The sequence below is a fragment of the Mirounga leonina genome, unplaced genomic scaffold (genome assembly GCF_011800145.1).
Source record: "Mirounga leonina isolate KUSES-001 unplaced genomic scaffold, KU_Mleo_1.0 Mir_200, whole genome shotgun sequence".
Taxonomy (NCBI): domain Eukaryota; kingdom Metazoa; phylum Chordata; class Mammalia; order Carnivora; family Phocidae; genus Mirounga; species Mirounga leonina.
This window is the reverse complement of record NW_023270503.1, coordinates 16,354,011-16,381,002: the sequence shown is the minus strand read 5'-3', so window position 1 is coordinate 16,381,002 and position 26,992 is coordinate 16,354,011. Positions and strand designations below refer to the sequence as shown.

Here is a 26,992-nt window from a genome sequence, read left to right as displayed (position 1 = left end):
CAGCCAGCACAGCTAGATACTGAGGAGCTAAAGAGAAGCCATGATGGTCAGTGTGCCCCTACTCGACTACTCCCTGGCCCCCCAATATATCAACCCCACCACTTCTCATAATTTATCAACCCTCTTCTGATGTCATTTCCTTCTTTTGCCCAGCTTAGATTCCTTGGCCCATCCTAATCACTCCCTTGAAAATATTCTAAATTTCTGGCCACTGTCTCCCCCCACCCATATTTACTTGGAAAAAATCCAAGCCTGAATGAATCCAACATGTCTACACTGGAGTACTTGCAGACTAGTGCATAAAAGTCACCAAAAAAGGGGCTGACTGTTTCTTTGTTAAATTCATGGCTACAATTCTCACATATAAGTTACCTAGTGATCACATGCCATTTCTCTACTAATTTTACTTTCCCAAACTGTAAGGCAACTATTTAAAACCTTCTCCCTTCTCTTGCACCCCTACCCCTTCCCCACACTCTACAACCCTATATCAGGTGATGATTTCACTGTATAATTCATTAAGAAAATAAATGGGAATTCTTTTCCCACCACCAAGTTGCAAAGCCTCCTGGCATTGACCCCACTTTCTCTTTCATTGCTCCTATTACAATAGTATTGGTTGAATAAATGAATGTATTTGTCTGTCCAACCTCTGTACCCCAAAGATCACACCTGGGAGTACTCTATTAAAAAAAAAAAAAAAAAGGGCGCCTGGGTGGCTCGGTCGGTTGAGCGACTGCCTTCGGCTCAGGTCATGATCCCAGAGTCCTGGGATCGAGTCCCACATCGGGCTCCCTGCTCTGCGGGGAGCCTGCTTCTCCCTCTCCCACTCCCCCTGCTTGTGTTCCCTCTCTCGCTGTGTCTCTCTCCATCAAATAAATAAATAAAATCTTTAAAAAAAAAAAAAAAAAGGATCAACAGAAATACTATAACTCATGCCATAGTCACCACCTGGATAGTTCACCAGCCCTGCATGGTGACCAGCGCCTCAGAGTACTCAGTAAATAGTTACCCTTTACAGTACCCAAAAGGCCAGAGCACTGCTATACATTACCTCTCTACTTCACATTTCTGTTTGCCTGCTTAAATAACAGGAATCTTTGTCATTTTGTTTTGTTTTGTTTTGTAGGACCTATTGCCCAAACCATTTGCTGATCTTTAGGATGAAAATGTCTAAAAATAGTGATGCCACCTTTGATTTTTAGGCAGCGGGAAGGGAGTGTGACAGGCACACAAAACATATTTCACAAGAGGAATAAAACTGAATTTGGGGAAATTGCTACTTAATATTTTAGGTCTCTTTGCTAATCTAACATTTTTTATGATGTTAAGAGGAAAGTAAAAATGCATTCTTAAATAGCTTGATTGGCATCAGCCATACATAAATCCTGTGGACTTACCTCTGGTATATTTCACTGTGCTGTCCTCCCCTTTCCAGCATCACTACCACTGCCTGATTATTCCAGTTACATCAAAAGCCTCCAAAGTCATGCTCCTGCTTCCAGTATCATATATACTAGAATATATATATTCCAATATACTCTCCAATCCTTTCTCCACACTTCTGCCAGAGTAGCCAATAAAAGATTCTGACCATGTCATGCCCTGGCTTGTGCTCTTTCAAGAGTAGCTCAGACATTTTATCCCCACCGTCACCATCTTTCTCCTCCTATTTCCATCGCACACTGACTTACCTTCACACAGTGCATACCAGTCACTGTGCACCAGGTGCCTTATATCCCAATTTCAGCTCTGTAGTGAGGTCCTTTAATACATAATAATAAATAATAATTACAAAACAACAACTTTCGTTTATTTCACAGAATACATGCCAGACACTGTGATAAGTGCTTTACAAACTGTATCTCACTTAACCTCCACCACACCCTAATGAGAAAGTAGTATTATTGATATTCATTTAACAGATGATAGAACTGAGGCCTAGAAAAGGTTATATAACTTGCCCAAAGTTGCACTAATAGGAAGTAGCAGAGTCTGGATACAAATCCAGATCTATATGACTCTAAAGTCTACATTTTTTCCAATGCTTCATCATCTTATTATGCATTCATTTACAAAAAGCAGACAAAAATTTTAAATAGGAGAAATTACCCACATTATAGCTTAAAAAGTAAAAGTAGTCTATTCTGCATCATTGGGAGCTGATTTAGGAGGAGTGGTCTTAGATTTTATTTGAAAGAAGGTAAAGTATGAATTAATTGATTAATATGACCTAAGCAGGAGGAAAGACAATTATCTGCCAGCATTTGGAGGGGGAAAAAAATAGTAAGATGAGAAAACCCATGAGTGGCCAAGACCCCACACTGTTTTTCCCACCCTTAGGAAAGTGAGAGTCCCCAAGAGGCAGAAGCATACATTGCTCTTATATTGAGGGGTATCCGAAATACCCTCAAAATACAATAATCATCTGACACTGTAGATTGGGTTACATTAAATTTTCCTCTTTCATGACTTTTAGAAATTAGTGCTAGTGAGTAAACGCCAGGTAATACACAAATCACATGTCTTTTTCATTTTTCAAGAAGGGGGATAAAGGTTTCCCCATAATTTTACTCTCCTTTTCCAGGCCTTCATATCTTTACTCTGGATTTCCTTCAACTTTTCATGTCACCCCAAGCTGAATAAAGGTCTCTAAATAGTGTGCTTATCTGTCTAAGGCTTACTGATAGTCCTGTGATTTGTTCTGATTATAACCGAGATGCATTCCTGTGAGCCATCAGGTGGCTTTTATTCCTGTTTAACTTGTAGGATTCTCAGGGTTTCCAGATCTCCCAATCTTGATCGCATAGCATGAAAGGTATTAAGGTGGTTTGGTTTTCCTTTAGGTCCTAAAGAATCCCAAATTTGCCCTCTTGCAACATGGTTGTAGTTTATTTTCACAAGGATATTCTGCTTTGAAATTGGGCTCTCCCCAGAGCTAGTTCTCCAACGCAATTTGATGTCAATAAAGAATTTCAGGAATACTTTTAGTGCTTTCTAATTCAAACTGTTGGTCAGCATATCCAATGCTGATGATAATTCTGCTTAAATGCAGTGACCACCACATTCAATGTCTCCCCACGAGTTTTGGTCCAAAATAAATCATATTTTCCAGTGTCCTAATGATAAAATGTTAATTCAGTCAACAAAGACTTATTGGGCTATTAATATGTGTCAGGCACTGTGCAAGTAACCCAGAGACACAGAAATGAAACATGAGCTCATGACATGTACATCAATCTGCAGGAAAGCCAGAGTCATACTAAAATACAAGTGTGTACAGGAAACAACAGGGGACAAAAGAAGGGATGGTCAATTCTGAGAGTTGAGAAAGTCCTCCCAGAAAGGATGAAACCTAGGGGGAGTCCTGAAAAAGAGTAAGTATAAGCCAGGGTGGGATTCCAATTAGAACATAAAGAAAGCCCATACCCTACTTGTCTGAAGCTTGAGAATTACAAAATACTTTCTCAGGCACTGTTTCATTTAATCCCCCAAACACTCTGTAAGGTAAGGATTAGCGTAAGGGCTGACCCTTAATTTTAGATGATGAAACTCGGGGCCAGAGAGGGTAAAAACTTCTTCAGAAGTCTAAGAGTGAATGAACAGGAGCCGCCCTGGAACTCAGCGCCAGTGTAACTAAAGGCTTAGCAGCGGTGGCATGCTGGAACCAACTTACTGTGGCTCAGGAGAGCCAACTGTTAAATATTCAGGAATTCTGAAGGCCTGCTGTCAAACTCTTGGTGGCTTGGTAGCTTTAAATTGGCTAGCATTAGTGGGAGCATTTACACCACAGAAATTGGCCTATGTTATAAATCAGGCCCTCTTTTTTTTTTGATAGCCAGTTTACCAGTTTATTTACCAGTATTACTTGGCAGCAAACTACCTTTCTATAAACTGTATTACTACAGAGGGCTGGATGAAAAGCCTTACCCAATTAACTTCTCTAGATTTAGAAGTCAGTTACTGAAAAGAATAATCTGACTGAATGATTAGGTTATTTTAAAAAAATAATGATCCCACCAAATGTTTATATGTCAATAATTATTTATGAAATTTCTTACTTATGTGTCCAGTTCTAATGAGGACAAATAAAAGATATAAGACACAGTCTCTACCTGGAAGGAATATTCCCGTGTTTTCACAGCTGTAGATACGGACCAGCTGGCTCATTCATTTTTAGGTCATCCGTGTCACTTTTCCAAGTTCTGGTTCTACTTTCCGCTCTCCTGCCAACGGTCATCAACATTTATCTGAGCTCACCAATGGCAGCTGGGAGCTCTGAGATGATTTATTTATATTTTTGAAAAATCACAGATATTCAAAGTAAAAGGGTGTTTTATCCTATTCATCCAGTGTTCTAGGTTAAAAATCTTCAAACCCTGAGTATTTTTAACACTCTGTTTATTTTAGTAACATCTGCCTGGACCCCTCCACATTTGATGTGGCATCTTTCTCTTCCTACCTTACTAAAAGTATTGTCTGCCTCAGTTGACCTAGCTCACAAACAATTTTAACATAATTTTAAATAAATAGAAACCCCTGAAATTCAGATAAGTCAAACCAGGCCAATCTCCCAATTAAAGTATCTTGAAAGGAATGTGCAGTCATTTGGGGACCTGTACAATGTGCTACATTGTCAATTCACTTCTTCATTTTAAACAACCCCACTTCATACCAGCTTACTGTAGATCTCTTGAAAACTCCACAAGTGGCATACTTGAAATATCAGGCATTTTTCTTTAAAACATCTGGGATTCTCTTCAAGTGCTGGTAACTGAGGTCTATGTGCTGGTGTGTCTATGTGGGTAAGAGATATTTACAGATATTGAATTTGCTTAAAAAAACATAATTTTTGTGCCTCTTGCTATAATCTTTGCAGGCTTATGGTGAAGAGATTTTCTTTGAGCTTCTGTTAAGTACATTTCTGTGGTGCCACATATTCTAGGTTTAAGTTTGCTTTAAAAAAAAAAAAAACTTTTCAGAAATATCAGTTAATTATGCAGTGTCTTTTGTTGCAGTTATGTTGCTTTGTTTGCACAATATCATCCCAGCTACCAGAAATCTATTTGTTTCTAGAATTTACTTGGAACACACAACTTGGGAAGAGTTTACTATGAGCCCATTAAAGACCGGCATGGAAACATCCTCATAGTCACCATCAGAGAAGTGGAGATGCTCTATTCATTTTTTAATGGCAAATGGATGCAGATCTCAAAGCTGCAAAGCCAGAGGAAGTCTTTGTCAACACCCGAGGAGCCAACAGCCTTAGACATATTACTGATCACCATCCAGGTATGTAGTCTTTTCAATTTTCTAATACTGCATATTTAAAGTTCCAAACACACTTATTGAGATTCTAGTGACATATACCAAGAGCCATTTACAAATGCAGTGATGGAGTGGAGAGGGCCCAGAGTTATTGCTTGTATTGCGCACACAGGGAAGATTCAGAAGCTTAGTTTTTACTTACCACTCTCCAGATCTGGAATTCATCAATCGATACAAGTGGTGAGCACTCTGAAAAGACCCCTGACCAAAGAACCAATGAGAAACTTTTAGACAAATATTTGAGTAGGGGTCTATAGGTAGTATAATCAAAACATTAAACCAATACCTGAAGAGACTATAATAATAATAACACATTTCTGGACTCTGTGTGTGTAAAACACTCTGAACAAAAACACTCTTAACACTTATTTACTCATTTGTTCCTTCTAATGCTCCCCTGGGTCAGACAGGCATGATTAAGTCCAGTTTAGGAATGAAATGACTGAGGCTCGAAGAAATTATATGGCATATGGACACACAGAGAGGCAGAGTTAGTGAAGCTAACGAAGCTCCAGCACATTCAGCTCTTGACCTGTACAAGCCCCTTCCAATGCCCTGGCAGGGATCCTAAGAATTTTGTATTCTTCTCCTTAAAGAAGGCACCAAAAATTGTATTCACTTCAGTCCCCACAAAACTTGAATTTGCCCCTGGGCACACAGCTAGAAAATGGCAGGGCTGAAACCTAAACTCAGATCTTCTGACTGGACTCAGGCATCTTTCTGCCATGTCACATCACATTCCCGGGCAGGAGTTACGATTGCAGTCATGAGGGACTACAGATACAGGATGAAAGACTCGCCTGGGAATGGAATAGCCACCAAAATTCAAAATTTGGGCAGCTTAGATCAAGACTCAGGCTGGCTGGCAAAATCAGGATACAAAGCACATCTTCTGCTCGAGTCCAGGGCTCTCTCCACACCACCACACCCCTCACATGTTCTTATGTGAACACAGGCGGTCACACTGTTTCTCTTTTCTTTTCTTTTCTTGCTTTCTTGCTTTCTTGCTTTTTTGCTTTCTTTCTTTCTTGTTTCTTTCTTTCTTGCTTGCTTGCTTGCTTGCTTGCTTGCTTTTTCTTTTTCTTTTTTTAAACCCAGTCATGGGGATGAGTTCTATAGTACTCTCCAGTTAGGTGGTAAAGCTGGCAGATACACTACCCTGATTGAGCTCTGGGCAACCAATGGCATATATGTGCAAGACGGCCAGCCCAGAGTAATGGGAAAGAAAGGGCTCTGTCCCACATAAACAAGCCAAACCCCACCCTTGGTGCCTGTAGCCCTTCGTGATCACCCTAAAAAGCTAAGCCACCAGCCCATCATCCCACTATCTTATTTTCATTTCCTCCACCGAGGAGTGATTGATACAATAATCTCACCTTTCCATTCCTTGCACTAGCCCAAACCAGAATGGAGTCCAGTGTAGCAAAGGTAAGCTAATTGGTCAAAGCCAATACGTCTGGCTTTGATTTTATGGAATTTGGGTTCCTATGAAATGGATAGAGGGCGAATGTGTGTGTGTGTGTGTGTGTGTGTGTGTGTGTAGGAGGTGAGGGCAGGGAACACAGACACATTCGTGGCTCCCCTCTTCACCCTTTATAAGCAAGTGCTAAAAGAAACATTTAAAAAATCATAATAAACTGAGCTTTTACAGGGTGACTAATACGCTAATCCCTTATAGGGATAAACTGGGGTCTGGGCTACCTTTGCTCCTAGAAACACAGCACAGGCCCCAGCATGATATAATACCTGGTTTCTCCTAGACTTATTACATTAAAAATGTGTTACAGGTGCAGAAAAATTCCAATCTGGCAAAAGGTTGTTAGAGAAGGAGACCAAAAATAGAGGCAAGATCAGGTTTCCACCCAGATTCAAGTGGAAAATTTACCCCCTCTGACTGGCACACTTCTGCTTGATGTCACTCCCATCCACCCCCACTCTCCTTCTCCTCCTCCTACTTCTTCTCTCTCCCCTCCTTCCATACAGATCTTAAACTGGAGAGGAAATGGGGAATAAAACTACTGGGGCTGGTATCCAGTCACGCCTGGACTTTAATTATGTCAGGAGTTGGCCCCACCAACTCAACATGGAAGTAGTCACAAGTTTTGGTGTTTGCCCAAAGCAGGCTGGGTAACTTCCCACAAATCTGGGCTACAAACCACTCTCTTCTCTCGTGGTCAGTAGAGTGATAACCACCAGACCTTCAGATGGGAAGCTTAGGCTTCTTCCTGTCATATCACAACACATACTGAGGCACCACTTCGGAATCTGGCTGTCTGGTTATGATTCCTGACTCCACCTTGTCTAATTATATGACTAGGGCAACTTAATTTCTGATCTCTCATATTTCCTCCTCTGCAAGAAACTCTACTTCATAGGGTTCTAATGAAGATTAAATGAGTGACTACATAAAGCATTAGAAGAGTAGCACCAAGTGAGCACTCAATAAATGTTAGTGATTGTTATTATTTCTCCACTCAGAAAAATCCAAACAATGCTTGGCCCTCCTCAGAGCATACCTAGGCCATCTCCTCCCCTCCCGACCCTCCCACAGACCCTGGAACTGGCTCAGTCATCCCTTGGGGCATCGTACCACTCCCTCTATCTTTCCATAAGAACTAAGGAAAAGTTGTATAAAAATTGTACAATCTGCAATGGGGTTTTCAAAACAGGTAAGGGCTCTAACAAAATCTGTATCCATAACTAATCTACTAATCTCTAGGGCCCCAAGGAAGTTCCAGGGTCTAACCCTCTCAAATTCCTGATCCTCTCAAGTCCCAGACCTTCATTACAGGCCTTTCTCATATCTAGAAGGAAGAAATCCTTTAAGAAAAAAAAAAGAAAGAAAGAAATCCTTCCCACACTTGTCTGGGAAGGAGAAGAGAGTTATCATGAACAAATTAGAGTCCCTCTGAGCAAACTAATTGGCAATGAGAGTATTTCCAATAGGGAGGCCCCTCTCAGGTGCTGAGTTACTCAGACATTGATCTCCAGGGTCACCTTAATAACTGGAAACTTCACAGGTGAACTCTTCTTTGAAGATTAATCTTTCACATTCGTACTATATTTTCAAGTTTATAACACTTTGTCACATCTATAGTATCATTTGATCTTCGTGAAAACCCAGCGAGATTGAGTGGGCAGTTTTACTGTGTCCCATTCACAGATGAAGCTACGGATTTCAGGGAAATAACTCGTCAAGGTCATATAAGCCAAAAAGCAAAAGAGGAGAAACTAGGACCCAAATCTTCTGACTCCTAGCCAGGTCCCCTTCCCATTCTGCCAAGCTGCTTTACACGCCCTCTCCCTCCTTTTCTCTGAATCCTTGAAAAAAAAAGTATCATCTTAGAGAAGCCTGTGAGGCCTGCCTTCTGTCCCCTCCAAGCCTTGTTCTTCTTCTCCTCCTCCTTAGGCATTCCTTATCACCCTGTATCTACTTATCCCTGCTATACCCAGGGCCTACTATCTCTTCAGCCCTTTTCTGTTGCTGTTTCTTTTTTCCAGCACATTCTTGCTCTTTCTACCTCCAAGCAGCCCCCAACATGGGAATCAAAAACTATAGGAATCAGGAAGAGGAATGAAAATGAGCCAGTCGAGCTGGACATGAGGAACAACTGGGTTCACACAAAAACTTGTTTAGCAATGTTCAGAGCAGAATATTCAAGTAGCCAAAGAGTGGTGGAACAACCAAATGTCCAACAATTAATGAATGGATGAACAAAAGTGGTATATCCATAAATGGAATATTATTCAGCCATAAAAATGAGTGAAGTACTAATCCATGCTGCAAAGTGTATGAACGTTAACGTTGAGAACATTATGTTAAGTGAAAGAAGCCAGGCACAAAATGCCACATATTGTACAATTCCATTTATATGAAATATCCAGAATATGCAAATCCACAGAGACAGAAAGCAGATGATGGAGGAGGGACTAGAGCATGACAGCTAATGAATGCAAGGCTTCTTTGTGGAGTGATGAAAATGATCTGGAATTAGGTAGTGCTGATAGTTACACAAGCTTGTGAACATAGGAAAAAAACACAGAATCTCACACCTTAAAAGGGTGAATGTTATAGTATGTGAATTATATTTCAATTTAAAAAAAAAAAAAAGAAAGAAAGAAGCAAGCAGAAGCAACAGAGACTACAGTAATCCAGAGGGCCCTTGTCCCATCTAAAGAATAGCCCATTCAGCCTCAGCTAACTGCAGTGGAAGAAAGTGGTCCCAATGTTGAAATGTTTTCATTTCAACATTTTTCCAGCTAAATCTAGAGTTTTGGAAAATCTAGAGTTTTGAATTAAATCTCTTTATTTTTAAGGGTTAGAAAATAATTTAGAAAATTTAAATTCTTGTGGTGCCTGCATGACTCAGTCAGTTAAGTGTCTGCTTTAGGCTCAGGTCATGATTCCAGACCCTGGGTCAAGCCACATCAGGCTCCCTGCTCAGCAGGGAGTCTGCTTCTCCCTCTCCTTCCTCCCCTGCCCCAGCTCATGCTCTCTCTCTCTCGCTCACTTTTTCTCTCTCAAATAAATAAATAAAATCTTTTTAAAAAATTGTAATTTTTTGTAGTCCGTATAATCTTGGGCCCTCAAAGACCCGGGCCACCATTTTATGACCTTTGCTATCCCTAGACAATTCAGTTTCCATCCCCTCTGCAATAAAACAAAAGCCCTGTAGTTACTAGAAAAGCATCTATCATTCCTCTAACAAGCTGTTAGGATACCTGATCAATGGAGAGCGGTTGGATATACCCTTCCTGGTCCCTGCACCAGCATAGCATATTCTCTCCCAGAGGCCCAGCCCCAGACTCCACTACCTCTGGGCCTCTCACTTCATATTTAATAAACATTTTTTCAGCACCAACTAGGTGCCAGGAACTCTTCTAGGTGCTATAGGAAAAACAAATGAATAAGTCAAGGTCCCTGCTCTCAAGGAGTTCAGTCAAGGGAGGGAGACAGACTTGTAAACAAATCAAGGTAATACAAGGCAGAATTAAACCAGAGCCTGATAGCAGTACAAACAGTGTACTATGGGCACACAGACAAAGCAGCTATTAATTCTCCCTGGAAATATCAGGGAAGGTGTTGTAGAAGAGGTGACATTTGGCTGAGCCATGAAGGGTAAATTAAGTTCACCAGGTGGAGAAAAAAAGAGAGAGAGAAAGAGAGAGGGTAGGGAGAAAGGAGGAGAGAGGGAAGGAGAAGAGTAGGAGGGAGGGAGTAAGAGAGTGAGGAAGGGAGAAAGGGAGAAAGGAAGTGAAGGAGGGAGGAAGGAAGAAATTAGAATTAAATTAAATAGAGGGCATGGTAGAGAAATGAGGCATAAGGTGGAAAAGTAGATCTAACCCTCCCTTGGGTCCACAATGGACCTTACACAACCCTTATCACACTGAGTTAGAAAAACTTGGCTACATGTCTCTCTCACACACTGAAATCTGAGCTCCGTGAAGGGGAGGATCACGTCTCATCGATGTCATTAATATTCTAGCACAACACCTGATTCATAGTAGGTGCCCAAGAAAAGTTGTAGAGTGAGTGAATTCATGAACTAACAAAGAACCAAAGAACAGAGATTAGGACACGTCTGAGGAAGGAAAAAGCAATCCTTTTTGGCTGGAGATAAGAGACAAAAGGACTGTAATGGAGATAAAGGCTAGAAAAACAGATTAGAAGTCAAATCAGGCAATAGATAGGCCCACAGGCATTGGATTTGGTTTAGGAGGCCTTCCTAGTTACCTCAGATTATGTGAATGGGACAGTTTCTTTTCCCATACAATTCTCAGGCTCCAAAAACATTAGTAAAGGCAGGAAAACACAGGCAGATGCTCAGTCTTTTTTAAAAAATGAAAGAGTAAATTACTCCATCTAAGAATGGTGTGGGTTTTTACGTAACCACAGTGTGTTCCTAACTCATTCTATTTGTGGTTATTCTAACCCCCACTATTTTTCTCTTATACCCATCCTGTGTTTGTACTCCTGGGTTTGGGTCTTTACAAACACATTTTTTTATTAAGTTTCAACTCTAATTATGATAGGCTTATTTTTCCAGTGCATAGGATCATTCAGAGTTTTATTACTATTTTCTAGAAAATCAAAACCACAACAGATTTGGGACCTGCAATTTTGATACTCATGTTCTTCATTTCTTTGTCTGGAACATCAATAAATAAGCTAAAGACACAGGCCCTCAGGACGAGTCCCTACTGGGCCATCACTCAACATGTCTGCTGTTCCCACACCATCTCCATCATCCACAAATCCTCAACCCAGATAGACAGCTTATTAAATGTGGTCAAGATTCTACTTTTCCCAGATTATCTAGTGAAACAGATTACACTGGAGACTCCTCCATGGTCTATGGATTCTGCCCTTTTGTTGTCTGTCTGTTTTGCCCTCCACAAAACCATGTTGACTCCTATTTAGTGTCTCAGGATTTCTTGGTAACTGCAAATTGATTATTTGATGGTTCTTTCTCACTTTGCCCAAAGATCAATAAGTTGGCGGTCTTTAATTACCAGGGTCATCCTGTGTTTCTCCCCTTCCTGTTTCAAAGATAGGTATCTTTGCCCTTTTCTAGTCTCTAGAGACTTTTCCAGTTCCCCATCACTTTTCAAAAATAATGACCTGTGGGTTTGTGGCCACATCTGCTTGTACAGCAAGTATCCCGAGGGTGCATATCATCCAATTCTGTTGATCTGAATACTTCCATTTCCCCTTCTCTCATTAACTTCACCCATTTCCTTCTCTCATTCTTTTCTCTCTTATTACCTGTTCATTTCTCAAAATTTCACTTTGACTAAACTTCCCCCAGTCAACTATTTACCTGTGATCTTTTCTAAAGAGATAAAATAGAAGACATCAAAAAGTTCTGCTTTATCCATCTCCTGACATTAATAAAAATTCCTTCCTTCTTGATCACAAAATCCAATTTTTCTAGTCTTTTTTTTTTCTTTGCCAAGTATCATAAAAGTTACTTAGCCTTTGCTTTTCTGTACCTGCTAGTTATGCCTTCCTCCCAACTGTGACCATTCTTATGTTGTCCCTCTTCTGCTATTCTCCTATGTTCTGGCTTAGGGACCTGTCCTGACTTCCACATATTGTGTATCTATTATAAACAGAAATAGCACTGGGTACTAAGGACACAAAGCAATAGAAAACATAATACTGCCACTAATTTCATAGTCTGGTTCAAGAAAAGAACATAAAAGAGGAAAAATAATAAGTATTCTTTCCTCTGTATGCCTCCATTGCCTCTATTATAAAACAGATTTCAGAATATTGTGGTCATTTATTTATTCATCTTTCTCAACCTCTTCAAAAGTAAGGATCACATCACATTCACCCGAAACCTCAGTGTCTCTTGTAGTGCTTGGAACTCACTATGTTTGAGAAAGGGTGGGACAGAGGAGATAATTCACAACAGTATATGTTAGATGTTGCAGATGGTGAATTCTATAAAGGAGGGATCACTCCTTCAGAGTATACAGGTCAAGGAAGGCTTCATACCTCTCTGTTCCATATAGAACTCTGTACAAGTTTAAATGTTTGATTTTCTCTTCCTTTTAATTTTCCCTGCATTTCATGGTAGGGTTGGTTTCTTCTTTTCACTCCCTTGGAAAACCAGGCTACACTCTGGCCTACAGGAATTCTTCCTTGGTTCATCACTCCTAACTCTGTGTTTCCAATTCTCCCACTGCCCAAAGGTTTAAAAACATCTTACCTACTGATACATATTTCTAAGTATTCACTGTCTGAGTTCCTGCAGTTATATAGGGAAGCAAAAGTCACAACTAGAGAGCTGACCACATATAAAACAAGACTCCACTCAAACATCCCTCTGTGCTTAACTAGACTGGCACTTCCTGTTGCACCAACAACTTCATTCAGTCTGTGCTGCCCATGGAATATTATGATGTGAAAATACAACGCAAATTCAAGGCAAATCTATTACAAGACAAATTTTAAAATCTTATAAAAGATACAGAATTTCGTGAAGCTGATGAAGATGATGTGGAGACCTAATCAAATCACAGGCAAAGCTACTGACAATTAAGAATCTAGCAACGGCGGGCACCTGGGTGGCTCAGTTGGTTAAGCGACTGCCTTCGGCTCGGGTCATGATCCTGGAGTCCCGGGATCGAGTCCCACATCGGGTTCCCTGCTCGGCAGGGAGTCTGCTTCTCCCTCTGACCCTCCCCCCTCTCATGTGCTCTCTCTCATTCTCTCTCAAATAAATAAATAAAAAATCTTTAAAAAAAAAAAAAAAGAATCTAGCAACGGTAGGCCAGTTAACAATTGAAGAACACAAAATGAATAAGAACCTTATGAGAATGACCTGAATATCAACATTTTTTAAAAGCCAGGGAAAAAATATGAAGATTTCAAATACTCTTGCAAAAATATCCTCTTCATGATCATGTTGTGAAAGTTAAATGTGAGGAATAGCATTTCAACTATCATACAATTTAGTCTAAGAAAACTAAGCCAAAAAAAAAAAAAAAAGGAATCAATACTTCTTTCTTCATCCTCAGAATTAATGAATAACTACAACTTAAGTGTTAATGATATAAATAAATCTGCTATTACTTTTTATTTCATTTTTCAGGATAAAGAATCAACCAAGTCATGATGTCATTTAATAATAAGACCTTTCCTAGGTACCAACTATTCTGAAATAATGAGGCTTCCTATACTGCTTTGTCAGCTTTTACACTTGCAAATTTGTTTCCCTGCAGCTAAACAATAAGCCCTGCAAGGACAGAAATTATAAATTCTAGTTTTCTAGTTTCCCATTCCCAGTCACACCCACATACCTACCCCGGATCCAAAAACTGAGGGAAATAGGATGCATGCAGGCTATATTAATGACTGATTAGTTGACTTGGATGATAATTCTCCTAAAGGTAAGCCAACATGTCCCCAGCATTCATGGTAGTATCCAAGGCTTCTCACCTAATTGCTTAGCGACAGCTCCTTTAATTTATGACACAGTGCACCTAAGAAAAGAAAAGGTTTTCAGATTACCTTTTCAAGGTGTTGTATGTGTTGTTTTGTTCTTCACCCTACAGGATATTCTCTCTTATCACAAAAGGAGTCATCAGCGTCTCTCTCCTGGATTGTATCTGGGTTACCTAAAGCTGTGTAGCTCTGTGGATCAGATCAAAGTTCTAGTTACCCAAAAGTTGCCCAACATTCTCTGCCACGTGAAGATCCGTGAAAATAATAACATTTCCAAGTAAGTTGTGAGAAGTCCGGATTTTCCTTCTGATGAAACAATGGCTCAAATGATGGGTTTGATATGTCAGAAGGAAACTGACATGGTGTAGTTTCCGTGGTGAGATGTCCCCAGGTGCCAGCACACCGGGGCAGAGGCTTAGCTGCATTTTAATGTCAGGATAAGGAGGGTTTGTGGTGGTCGTTGGTGGAAGGAATGAACCCATGGAGGAGGGGCACACTCCTTTCACTTTCCTCTCTGTGGTATTCATGGTGCAACCACCGATACTCAACTGGTTAATGAATAAATGCCCTTTTCTTTCAACATTCTATTTCCAGTATCTTTTCTTCACAACTTAGTAAGTCATTTTTTTAAAAAGTATCACTTGTGGAAATGGGTTCTGGTAGAGCAATTGATTTCCCCTTAAAGAATCCCCCTATCCTCATTCTCCCCACCCCTAACCCTCTGGCCTGAGGACTTTGTATGTTTCCTGTACTCTTTATAGTTCTCTAAAAAAAAAAAAAAGTAACAAGGCCTGTGCTTCTGGAAACTGCACTATGGTTTGGCATTATGGTGAATTACCCTGTTAGCTTTGGGAAAGTTGCCCAATCTTGGTAATCTGGCTCAGATTTACAACCAGCCCTCTAGCAGGCCTCTGAAAGCCTACTATAATGAACTGAATTGTGCTCAACCTGAAAAAAAGGACAGAATAGATAAGAAAAAGAACTCTCCAGACTTCATGAGGCTTCAGAGTACAAATTAGATCCCCAGATTTTAGTTATACCTATGGATTTGCTTAACCAAAAAGAATTCTAATTTGGTCATTTAAAATTTGGTCCATAAAGTGGCAAGAGCTTATTAACTATAGTGTATTGTTTATTAAATACTATTTGATGACAACAAAGGAAATGATGATGGACTCTTCAAAGAACTCACTAGCTGCCATATTCTCATTTTTCACCAATCAACTACACCCAGGCCTTAAGTCTGCCATCTGGTGGTCACTTCTACGGGAACTTTGGTTATCTTATCAATCCTTTCCAAGAGGTTACATGGCTCATTTGTGGGTTGACTCAGCAATGGTTACTTTCATCCATTTTCTAGATTTGTGTCTTAAAGGTTTAGACACTATCTTTTAGTGGTTATGCCAACTAATTTCCCCTTGACAAGGATCCAGGTTTCATTTTTACAAAAGATTCCAGTAGCCTTCACTCTTGCCAGTTCCATCTCCCTCATCCTTATAGACTAAACTTCTTAGTTAGTGGTAGATGTTTCATGGTATTCCTACTGGTAATTTATTCTCTAATTCTATTACAGATGCTATTTTAGCAATGTGCTCCGTTAGGTTTTGTGAAAGCTTGTGCTAGTCAGAACCCCCTCGTTTAGTTCAATATCAGTGATGGGAGAAAAGAAATAACTCTCAAGCAGGTTCTCAAAGATTTCAATTATTTGTGAAGCCAACCGCATACCAGATTGAAGTAGGATTTAATTTTTATTTTGTTTCTCTTAGTGGGACAATAGGGTAGATTTTCCACAGTGTTTTCCAGTGTGGGAATTGAAAGGAAACAGGTGTCTTGAACACAAAAACTTTTCTAAGAGGGTACTTGGTTAAAAGAGATTGTTTTCTGATGAAAAGCTCATGTCACAATCAATTTCATTTTCTGACGCACCAGGCTGGTATAGCCCACTGGGGAGAGCCCTCAGAGGGTTTTCACACTGGTGGGAACATATGTTAGCACCTCCTCTCTTTCCGTGCCCAGAGAGGAGGGCTTTCCTTCCCTCTCTAGCCTGCTCCTGAGAGCATATTGCTGCTCCCTGTAGAGTTAGAGAAAGGAAAAACTGGGCCAAATGAATGTGTTTAGAGACTTGCGCTAGCATACCTGTGGAAACAATGTTCCCAGGAGGCATTTACCTTGATCTTTTCAAGCTCCTTTTGAAAAGCGGCCTTTGGGGGACAAACCAGATGTGTTTTCTCCACCATCATTCTTTTCTCCTCCCTTCTGCATGACATTTGGAAAAGTTCATTAGGAAGGATTACAAAGCACGCAGAATAAAAACACAGATGACTGGTTTGAAAGGAGGATAGAAACAGTGATGTGTGTCCCCTGGTTCCTTTTATTGGAATTGTCTGGTGTTCCTGTTCGTGATTCTCCTCAAGCTCTTGGAAGGGGTAAGAAGCCAAAATAGTCCCCATGATTACAACAGGCCAGGGTTGAAATGTGCCATGTGGTTTGTTGCCTGAGTTGGACCAGAGTCCTGTGGTTACCCAACTGCTGAATTAACCAGCAGATGCCCCTGTGGTAAAATGTAGGGTCTTAGAATTTACAGAGGATCTTCAGGGAAAGAAAAATGAAGATAGTCAGGAAATTATTACCAAATATTTCAAAGCTCCAATCTCAGAAACTAACTGATACAAATTAGACCTGCTGTTCTGAGGTATATGTGGTTTGGTAGGTGAACTAAGTTTAAATTAGCAAAAGCTCATTTTAAACTCCATTTGGGTGGCAAAAAGTTCAAATTTCATGAATTGTATTGAGTTTTAACCACCAAAAATTGGTTATCCAGGTTCTGGACATATACATTAAAAATGTTCTGAGCTGTGTTCTGAACTTTTGTTATATTTCTAATTTTAACTTGACTCAACATACAGAGAGGAGTGGGAATGGGTCCAAAAGCTTTCTGGCTCTGAATCTATGGAAAGTGTGGATCATACTTCTGACTGCCCCATGCAATTGTTCTTCTACGAGCTCCAGATGGCAGTGAAAGCTCTCCTTAAGCAGATCAATATACCTCTACACCAGGTACTAGTCTTTACCATTTTTATCTTCTTTTTATGGCTAATGGAAACTGCATTGTGTATAAAACTTAAGAGGTAAAAAAAAAAAAAAATAGATATATGAGTTCATTTTCATTGATTTAAATACCACTTTGCACATGCTGCACACTTTGAATTTGACGCCTACAAGTGGACACAGACTGCACTTCTGCCCCTTTTCTCTATCTCCTGCATATTGACCTCTTCCACAGCTCCTGGACCCGGCTTTACTGTGGTCTGGCCAAGCAAGGAAAAATCACTGGCCAGCCCACCTTGAAAAGACACCAAGTCTCAACTTCAGGATAGCACAAGTCCCAAGGAGAATAAATGATAAGTACACATTTAGTTAGACATACAAATGTTTTATCTAAGAAGAGCAGACTAGTGGTACTATAACCTATAGCAATGCCAAGGTTATGCCACGCTATCTTTTCACAGATAGAGAATTTACCGTCAAAGTTATTGTCTTATCTAAATCAAAATGTGCAAATCCAACCTCTACTAATAAGCAACTTCAGGAAAAACTGTTGGCACAGAAGAGAATAGTAAAAGTTTATTAGGCTCTGTCTAGTAAGTTAACATGATGTAGCATTAGGCTGAATTCTTTTCTCTTTTTTTTCTTTTTGGCCTAGTTCACCATTTCCCCATACCCAGCACACACGTATGTGTGCAGGCACACACGCACACGCACACACACACACACAGAATCAACCAAGTTTAGCCTATAAAACAGGAAGCCTATCACCCAGAATTGGCCCGTGACTCATGGACACAGGGACATAGATGAGAGACTCCAAGAGTGTTCTTCCATTGGGGTACTGCTTGGATTATAAGTCAGCACGGCAAGGTTAGTCCAAAACAGCCAACACTGATGAAGAACAAATTGCACAAGATGCCATAAAGGCAACTAGGGGAGCAACTGGATTATTCCAGGGGTGGCCATGTACTCAGGAGGAGAAAAAAACACACCAGCTCTACTTGTGACAGTAGATACTATTAAAGGGTTTCTTGAGCTGAGCAGGTTTGAAGAAGCTCATATTTCACTGGTGACTCTTGGGCTACATACACATGTTGGGAGAGGGCTGCCTAACTGCCTAAGAGTGCATACAACATTTTTTTTTTTGGATACTTGTAAAATTTTTTCAGTCCTTGGCCAGAAACTACATTTTTCCCCCTTAACCAACTTAAATTGAAACTAGTAGATTTTTAATTCAATCCATTTTTGTTGCTTCATGTAATTATATTCATCATTTTGAAAAACCCACAGAATGCAATCATTTTCTGCTTTTATAAGAAGCATAAATGTTGTTTTCAGAGTTTATATGGAACATTACTGCCTTAAATCTTGATTTTATATAGCATTATTAAATGGGCTGAACCCTAATATTTATGTTGTATAAAAATTCCAAGCTTGAAGTCGTGTAATTTTGTTAGATGTTTTATGCCAGTTTGGTGTTGTTTATGTAAGTGCCATGTTGTAACTCTCCTATTTTTCCTCCGCGCGTGTCCCTCTGCAGGCAAGGAACTTCCGCCTCTACACACAGGAGGTGTTGGAAATGGGTCACAATGTGTCCTTTCTTCTCCTGCTCCCTGCCTCAGACGACGTCTGTACAGCCCCAGGACAGAATAATCCTTACACCCCACACTCAGGGTTTCTTAACCTCCCTCTTCAGATGTTTGAACTTGGTATAGTAGCTTGTTTCACCTAGAAATATTAACCCAGCCTCCTTATAATAAAATCACAAAGTTATATCTGTTCCCCCTTGTCCCAGTGGAGGGTCAATAAATCACATGATGGCTTTGGCAACAACCCTTCCTAGAACTGTGTACAAGTCTGAGAGAAAGCAAAGCTCCAAGACTATGTGCCTGAGCAATAATTATTGAAACTTAGCTAAGGTCCAGTGGAGAGGAGGGAATTCTAAACAGAGTGTTCAGTTATCAGGCTGCAGTACTTGCCTTCCCTTTGCTTTCTTAAAACATGAATACAAGAACTAGTATTTTCATGAAAAGCACTGCCCCTTCTCTCTCTTTCTCTCTCTCACTCTCTCTCTCACCTCCAAATGGGGAAAAAAAAAAATAGTGAAATTAAAACGTTAAGTGTGTATCACTCTGGAGGGAAAAAAAGTCAATGAGTAGTATTGATTTATTAAATAGACTGTAATATTAAACAGGCTAAATTTCTAGCAGACCATTTGAGAAAACTGACAGGGTCTCCCAGGATGCAATATTGTGATTATAATGTGGGATTATAATGTGGGATTCTGAATGGTGGAAGATCTTGTCCTGACTTTCAAAACTGAATAGCCTAGGCCCCAGTTCCTCTATTTTTGCAGAGACCCCTGCTGCCCACTGAGAATGTGAATAGGGAGGCTTTGTCTCTTCCCCATGCTTCATCTTATAACAGGCCAATAAGAGGCAATTAGCAGGACTTCCATCAGTTCAAATGAATTTTAAGATTTGTGGGAGGTTGAGTGCTGGATGGGTGGAATGGAGGCAGACTCTCTTAAGATTGCTCCCCAGACACCAGATTTAGAAGCAGAAAAGGCAACTGCCATTTTGAGACCTGGGCATCTGAATCTGAATTTATCCCTTGAGGATAAATAGATTAAGCCTTTCAGTTTCCCTCGCTCCGAGCAGTTCAGATGCCGAAAAAACTGAACAATAGCAATTATTATTTTCCAGAGGAGGAAGAGTTATTAAGAGAAGCCTGAATCAGACTTGCAGACTAGGACTTGAGAGTTCTGGGTCCTCTATTGTGTGAAGGTGACAATCACTTAACCTTTCTGCACCTTTTCTGTGTCAAATGATTAATAACACTGGCATACCACTCCCAAGAGGCCTGGATGTGAATATCCCCATCCAGTGAGTTCTCCATCCAAAGAACATTATTAGTCCATGATATGACTGCATTGCTATTACAAAATATAGTTTGGGTCATGGTATTTCATTTCAAGTCAATAAATATATATTAGATACCTACTGTGGAGATTCAGAGATGAGTAAGACAAAGGCCCTGTCTGCAAGGGGCTTTCAGTACAGTGGTAGCAGTAAAATAAGGATACAAATTATTATTAAATGAGGTAGGATATGCCAAAATCATAAGTGATATCGAAAAAATAAAACACATTTTTTCTCAAAGAAAGTATCAGAAAGCCACCTTGGAGGAGAGGGTATTTGATGTCGGTGTTAAAGAATGGACAGGATACTAATAAACATGGACAATGAGAAAAGCTTTCTTGTCAGTGGGAGAAGAATGAGTGAAGACATGGAACAAAAGATCTCAGAAAGAGTTGGAAAAAGAATAAATGGTCCAGTTTGGCTAGATCAGAGAAAGGATGTGAGGAAACACTGGACATAAAGAGGTCTGGACAAGTCGTGGCCATACTGGGCAGTATCTTAAGAATCAGGCTGAGGAATCTGTTTCAGATGGATTGAGAGCACGGCTGGGGGGATTGTTCAGGGGTGTTTATAATAGTCCAGTATTAGGACAGAAACAAAACCCCCAAAAAGGAAACAAATACAGATATAAGAAACATTGGGAGTAATATACAAGATTGAGCAACTGTTTGAATAAGAAAAGGTGAAGTCTAGAGACTTCTACAGTACTCCCATAGTTTTAAGCCTCAAAGACTGTGAGGATATTGCTGCCATTACCAAAAGTAAGAAAATCAGAGAGGAATATGGCTTAGGGAAGAAGATGATGCTTTTAGCTCTATCTTGAATCTGAAGGTGCAAATTCAACATCCAAGTAGACATGTCCATTTGACAGTAGAAATACAGGAGAGAAGGCTGGGTAGTAAACACAGAAATTTGGCCAGTGTCTATTAATAACGGCTGAAGCCATGAACGTGAATGATTTCCCAGGGATAGATAATTGATAGGGAAAAGAACTAAGGAAAATACTTCATTGGAGAGCTAACTGGGAGTCCATTCTGTGTGAAATGGTCATTACTGTTCCATGATTACAGACAAAAATACATGACGTTCATTTTCCCATATCTCAGTGGTCTTCATGGTAACAATCAAAGATTTGGGATCATTCATAATAGTGTATGACTCCTAAGACCCTGGAGGACAATCCCTGCAAGTGTCCTCTCTATCCTGCTTTCCGGGAGGCTAACACACTTTTCCTGGGCAGCCGTACTTTGTCCTACTATTGTTACTCTCTATTCTTCAATTTCCTCTCTCCACTCATTTGTTCATTAATTCAATAAATATTTATTAAGTAACCTACACTGTGTTGGGCACTAGTCCAGGTACTAAAGGATCTGCAGTGAACAGATCCATGAAGCTTACATTCTCGTGAGGGAGACAAACAGCAAACCAATCAACAAAGAATACTGTAAATGTCAGACAGTAGTGAGCGCTGTGATGAAAAATAAATTAGGGTAAGGGACTGGAGTGAAGTGACAGGAGCTACAATTTTGTATAGGATGACCTGGGATGTCTCTCTAAAGAAAAAACATGTAAGCAGAGACCTGAGATTTCCCTGCATTGGGAATAACAAGTGCAAAGGCTTTAAAGCAAGAGTGTGCTTGGCTAAAAAAATCAGTGTAGGTGAAGTGTAGTAAGCAAGAGCAACAAAGATAGGAATCATGCAGGGCCTCAGAGGCTGTGATAAGGACTTTGGATTCTACTTTAAGCGTGTTGGGAGTCCAATAGAGAATTTTGAGCAGTAGAGTAACATATTAGAAGGTCTACAAAATCTGGTACCCCCCATGAAAAAAATAAAAACTAAAAAGCTTAACTTTGTTTAACCCAGCATTTTCTAAATTCATTTGACCATCAGTGGAAGCATTTTTGGTGTGGCACTTACTAAGAAAACACACTTTAGGATATGATGCCCTAAAACACTGCTTCCCAAACTTTAATGTGCATTAAGAATCACTTGGCGAGCATGCTAAAAGAGAATCCTGGAGCCCCACCCCAGAGATGCAGAGTCAGTAGGTCTGGGATTGAATTTGCTTTTCTAACAAGCTCTCAGCTGATACTGTGCTATCAATCCATGGTCCACACTTGAAGTAATACTGCCTAGAACACAGAGAAAATGACATTTTAGGAACTTACAAAATAGGTATGTAGTTATAGTAATAGAACCCAACAGTGCCTGTCTCTTTGACCTGTCTTACCTCTTCTTAATACTAAAAGCTATATAAGACTATCAGATATTATCCTTCATCTATGAAAGCCAAGCCATAGATCAAAGCCTGGGTCTCAATAGTTCCTGACTTTAAGATGTTTTTTCCTAGAATAACATATACCTTCATATTCTCCTAGTCCTCCTTCATTATCATATTATAGGTGATGCAACTGATTAATGAGAACCATGTAAGTTTCCAGAAAAGATCACCTGATTGGGCATGGTTCCACCGACATACACAATTTTGTTAGTCTTTTCTAGAGATCAGGAGGAAATGTTGCCAGTAGCAGGAAATTAGTACACTCTAGCATAATTATTATACTTCAGCACCACCAGCAACAATTTTTAAGATTGCTGGGCCTTAGGAAGAATCATGACAGACTCTACCTTATCAGAGCTTTCCAAGAAGTAGATTAGTGTACTGATTACCATACTTCTTCCATTAGACTTCAGCCCACGAAGCATTTAATAACAATTTCTATAGGAACTTCAAAGGACTTACTATAATGGGTCTAAGCCCCTCAAGAAAGATCCTAAGCAATTTTTACTTGTTTGTTTTGTAAGTAGGGACTTCTGCCTTCCATAGATAGGTCCATAGTAAAAGGTCAACAGATATACTAAGCATTTCTGAGAAAGAGAACATTACTGGAAATTCAATCAGAACTCAGAAAATGATAAGAACACAGGAATTTTAATGATACCTGAAAAGGTGCAAATTATGGGAACATGTCAATTATAAAAATTTACACTATTATTTCAGTTTGACTTGTACAAGTCATCCCTGTCCCAGTGAAATGATTTGAGATTTGGCAAACTGACCACGTTCCTGCCAGTGGCCTGTGATCATAAATAACTTGCTAACCAGCTACGGAAAACTGCATCTGTGCCTATTCCAGCACTTCATAGATCCAGCAAGGACAAAACGATAAAGGAGCTTAGCCTTCTGTCTCCTGGAGTAAAGAGTTGGCTGGGGCAAACCCATAGGCTATTCCCTCACCGGATTACTGTAGGGGAAAGGAGGACTGTCATATAGATGGGAGATCTCCGTGAGCAGGGTTGAGCTGAGGTAAAGTGGTACATTTCAAACCCATGCCCCCTCCACAGCCTGAGGGCTGACACTCCCCCTAACCCATCCTTTGGATAGGAGCAGGATAGCACTCCACTGCCGTAGTAATCAAGCACATGCCTGGGAACCAACAAGGGTCACTATTTAAACTGTTCCCAGGAACAAAAAGAAAAGCAGTACCATGAGCCTTTAGAAACTCTGTCCAGTGATGTGGCCTCTTGAGGATTTGCCTAGCTTGCACTGGAGAGGTTGCCCTTCCTGATCCTATGGGGAGTCACAATTGACAGCGGGCCTATGATAAGAAGTTGATTTTATTGATTTCCTTGGTTCTATGATTCATACTGATTGGACTAGAGAGATTATAAAACTGGGGTATTTTTTTAAAACAGTTTGAAGCCTGGTATATATTTCATACTTAAGTGCTTGGCTGCATATTTCATTCAACAAACATTTGCTGAGTTGCCACTGTATGCCAAGTACTGTCCTGGGGCTGGACATACAGATGTTAATAAGACATAATATGCCCACCAGAAGCCTAGAATCCAGTAGAAGATAGAGAAATCTATACCAAAAGTCCCAATATAATGAAAGCCCTGCTGTAATAGGTAGGCTGCTGAATTTCAAAGGAAAGACATCTAATTCTTCCTTAAAGAGAAAATATTTGAGCTAGATCTTGAATTAGAAAGAAACATTCAGAAAAGGAAAGAAAAGGCAGAGCTAAAAAGGAAAATCATTTTAAGCAGAAGGAGCATCATGCACAAAAGCTAGGAGACCTGAGGAAATGCAGCCCAATTAAATACACTCCTAGTAGCTCATTGTGACAGATGCTTATGGCATCTGAGAAGAGTGATAGGAGATGAAACTAAAAATTAAAAAGGTCAGAATCACAAAGGGCTACCTATGCCATCCTAAAGAGGCTAGACTTTATCATGTAGGCAATGGGGAGTCATGAAAAGATTTGTTTAAAAGGAATAATATGGTCTTAGTGGGTTTTAGCAGCTCTATGGAAGATGGACTGCAGGAGAGCCAAAGTGGGGGTTGCTGAGACTAGACGCAATGAGACAGCTGAGAGAGTGGTCCAGGTGGCAGTGATAAGAACTGGAACCAAGACTGCCACAGTAGGGGTGTAGAAGAGAAAGTAGAAGCAAGAGGAACTGAGGAGTTAAAAATCAATAGAACTTTGTGACTGATTTAATGTGGTTGAAGAGCAAGATGGAGGAGCCAGGGAGTCTGAATAGGGTGCTGAGATGGATAATGTTGCCATCTACCAAAATAGGAAAGATGAGGGAAAGAACAGGTTTGGGGGGAGGCGAGAAATGATGAGTTCAGTTTGACAAATGATGAGTTTTGAGGTGCCTGTGGGATATCCAGGCATTGAGCCTAATGGAATCCAGGCCACAGGCTTACAAGAAATGGCACAGTCTCAACCCTCATTCCTAAGGCCCATTTTTCATGATTTAGGATACCACTTCTGAATTCCAACTGTCAACTCATTCACTACCAGGAATCTTTAGAGGGGCATCTTGTGCCCAGGTTCCTTCTGACACATTGGCAAAGAATCCTGGAACTAAACTGACCACAGGGGGTAATCTTATTGATATTTTTAGCTGCCAAACTAGGCTCCATGACCCAGACTGATTAGGATTTTATTAATGTAAAGACCTTAGGAAGAATATTCTAATCTCAACCCTGTTCCAATTTTCTAACTCTGAATGCCTCATTCTTTCTGAGGGGTTAGGGTAAAGGTGTGAAAAAGTTTTTCATTTTGTTTCTGGTATATGCCACATGCTGTGCTGGGCACGTATATATATGATACGTTTTAATCCTAAGTAGGCATTACTATCCATCTTAGATGTGGGAAAATTGAGTCTCCCAGAGGTTATATGCCCAGTGCCACACAGGTAGTAACTGGCAGAACTAGGATTCAAACCCAATTCTGTCTGATACCTAAACCCAAATACTTTCTACTCTACTCCTAATCCAACTTCTAGTGTTGGTGTCAAATGCATTTTAGTCTGTCACTATCTCCTATAGAAAAGAGAGGGAGAAAAAATACCGCAGAAAATTAGCCTTTGTGTAAAATTACTAACAAATCATATGGTCCAGATAATGCATTGTTGTACCCTTATACCATTTTGTCTGTTAAATGCATGTGATTCACATTAGAAAAAAAAATTAGAAGCTTCCAGTCTGTCCTCCCCTCCTCTGTGATGGCTACCAAATGTATCATTGCTAAACCACAAAAGACTATGTTAAAGTAACATTTGTTAAAGTAACATTAAAGGCTCTGGATAAAAACCACTAGCGCGGGAAAGTGAAGCGTTGTAGTTGAAAGGTCCTTATAGCTCACTGTGGTGAGTGGCAAGGGGGGGGGGAGTGTGGGCGCTCTGAGACCACCCACTGATCCAAGGCGTCTACCACAAGGAGACACAACAAGAGAAAGTTGTGGACACCCTGGCGTTTTAGAATTCAGATGGGAATGATAGTGTTTCTTTTAAAGAAATTCTTTAGTGCCTCTTCCTAATCTCCCTATCTTCATATTTTAGAAAGAAGGGAAAAAGCTGATTTTTTTCTTTCTTTTCTTCCCCACCCCCCCAACTTGGTTTGGAAAGGCAGACTATGAGACACTTCACTCTCCTCACTCTCCAGCAAAGAGAGGACATCTGTCAAGTGCTAACAGGATATAATCCCTCCTTGAAAGGCATAAAGACACATTCAGGGAGTTACAAGGGTCAAGAGTAAGCTACAAAGTAATGGTGACTCTTTCCTGTAGAGCTGCCAGTAAATATCACAGACCTGAAATACACCTTTCAAAACAGGAAAACCAAGAGCACAGAGAGAAAAGAGAGGATGGAGGGAAAGAGGAGACTTTGGAGGAAGGGTCTGGCCTCTTCAGACCAGGGCATGCATTTTTTTTCATTAATTGAGATGTTCAATAAACATTAATTGAGAAGCTATAATGTTCCAGGTTTTTAGGAAATAAAAATAGACATGGTTCTGCCCTCAGAGAAATCACAACCTAATACCAAGGCAGTCAAGTAAACACATAATTCCGGTAAAGCAGGGTAAGTGTCTTGATACATTTAGAAACAAGTGCTCTAAGAGCACAAAAGAGCAAAAGTGACTGGGCTGCAGAGGAAGAGGTGTGAGTGAAGATTTGCTGAGAAGGAGGCACTGAGACTGAAACTTCGAGTATCAGAAGCAGCTCACCTGAAGAAAATGGTATGACCTAAAGATACTGGTAGACACGGGTGTTTGAGGACTAGAAAAAGGCATGTGTAAAAGCATGGAAGTGTAACAGGACTTGTAGTAAGTTCAGCCTGACCAAAGCTTAGAATTAATTTGAGTGGAGGGTGAAGGGTGGTTGCATGATTTAAGATATATTCAAATTCACAAGACACTTTCCTTCTGGTGATAAGAGGTTTGACTTT

At 40.2% G+C, this 26,992-nt stretch overlaps 1 protein-coding gene across 1 annotated transcript in view; it reads left to right on the top strand.

Annotated features, from left to right (window-relative positions):
* ANKFN1 (ankyrin repeat and fibronectin type III domain containing 1) overlaps positions 1-26,992 on the top strand; it is a 156,141-nt gene that overhangs the window by 104,192 nt on the left and 24,957 nt on the right. The window contains exons 12-15 of the mRNA XM_035026784.1: positions 5,077-5,292; positions 14,395-14,561; positions 17,191-17,341; positions 18,873-19,041. Of these exons, the coding sequence (XP_034882675.1) occupies positions 5,077-5,292; positions 14,395-14,561; positions 17,191-17,341; positions 18,873-19,041 (703 nt within the window). The remainder of the gene's footprint in view (positions 1-5,076; positions 5,293-14,394; positions 14,562-17,190; positions 17,342-18,872; positions 19,042-26,992) is intronic.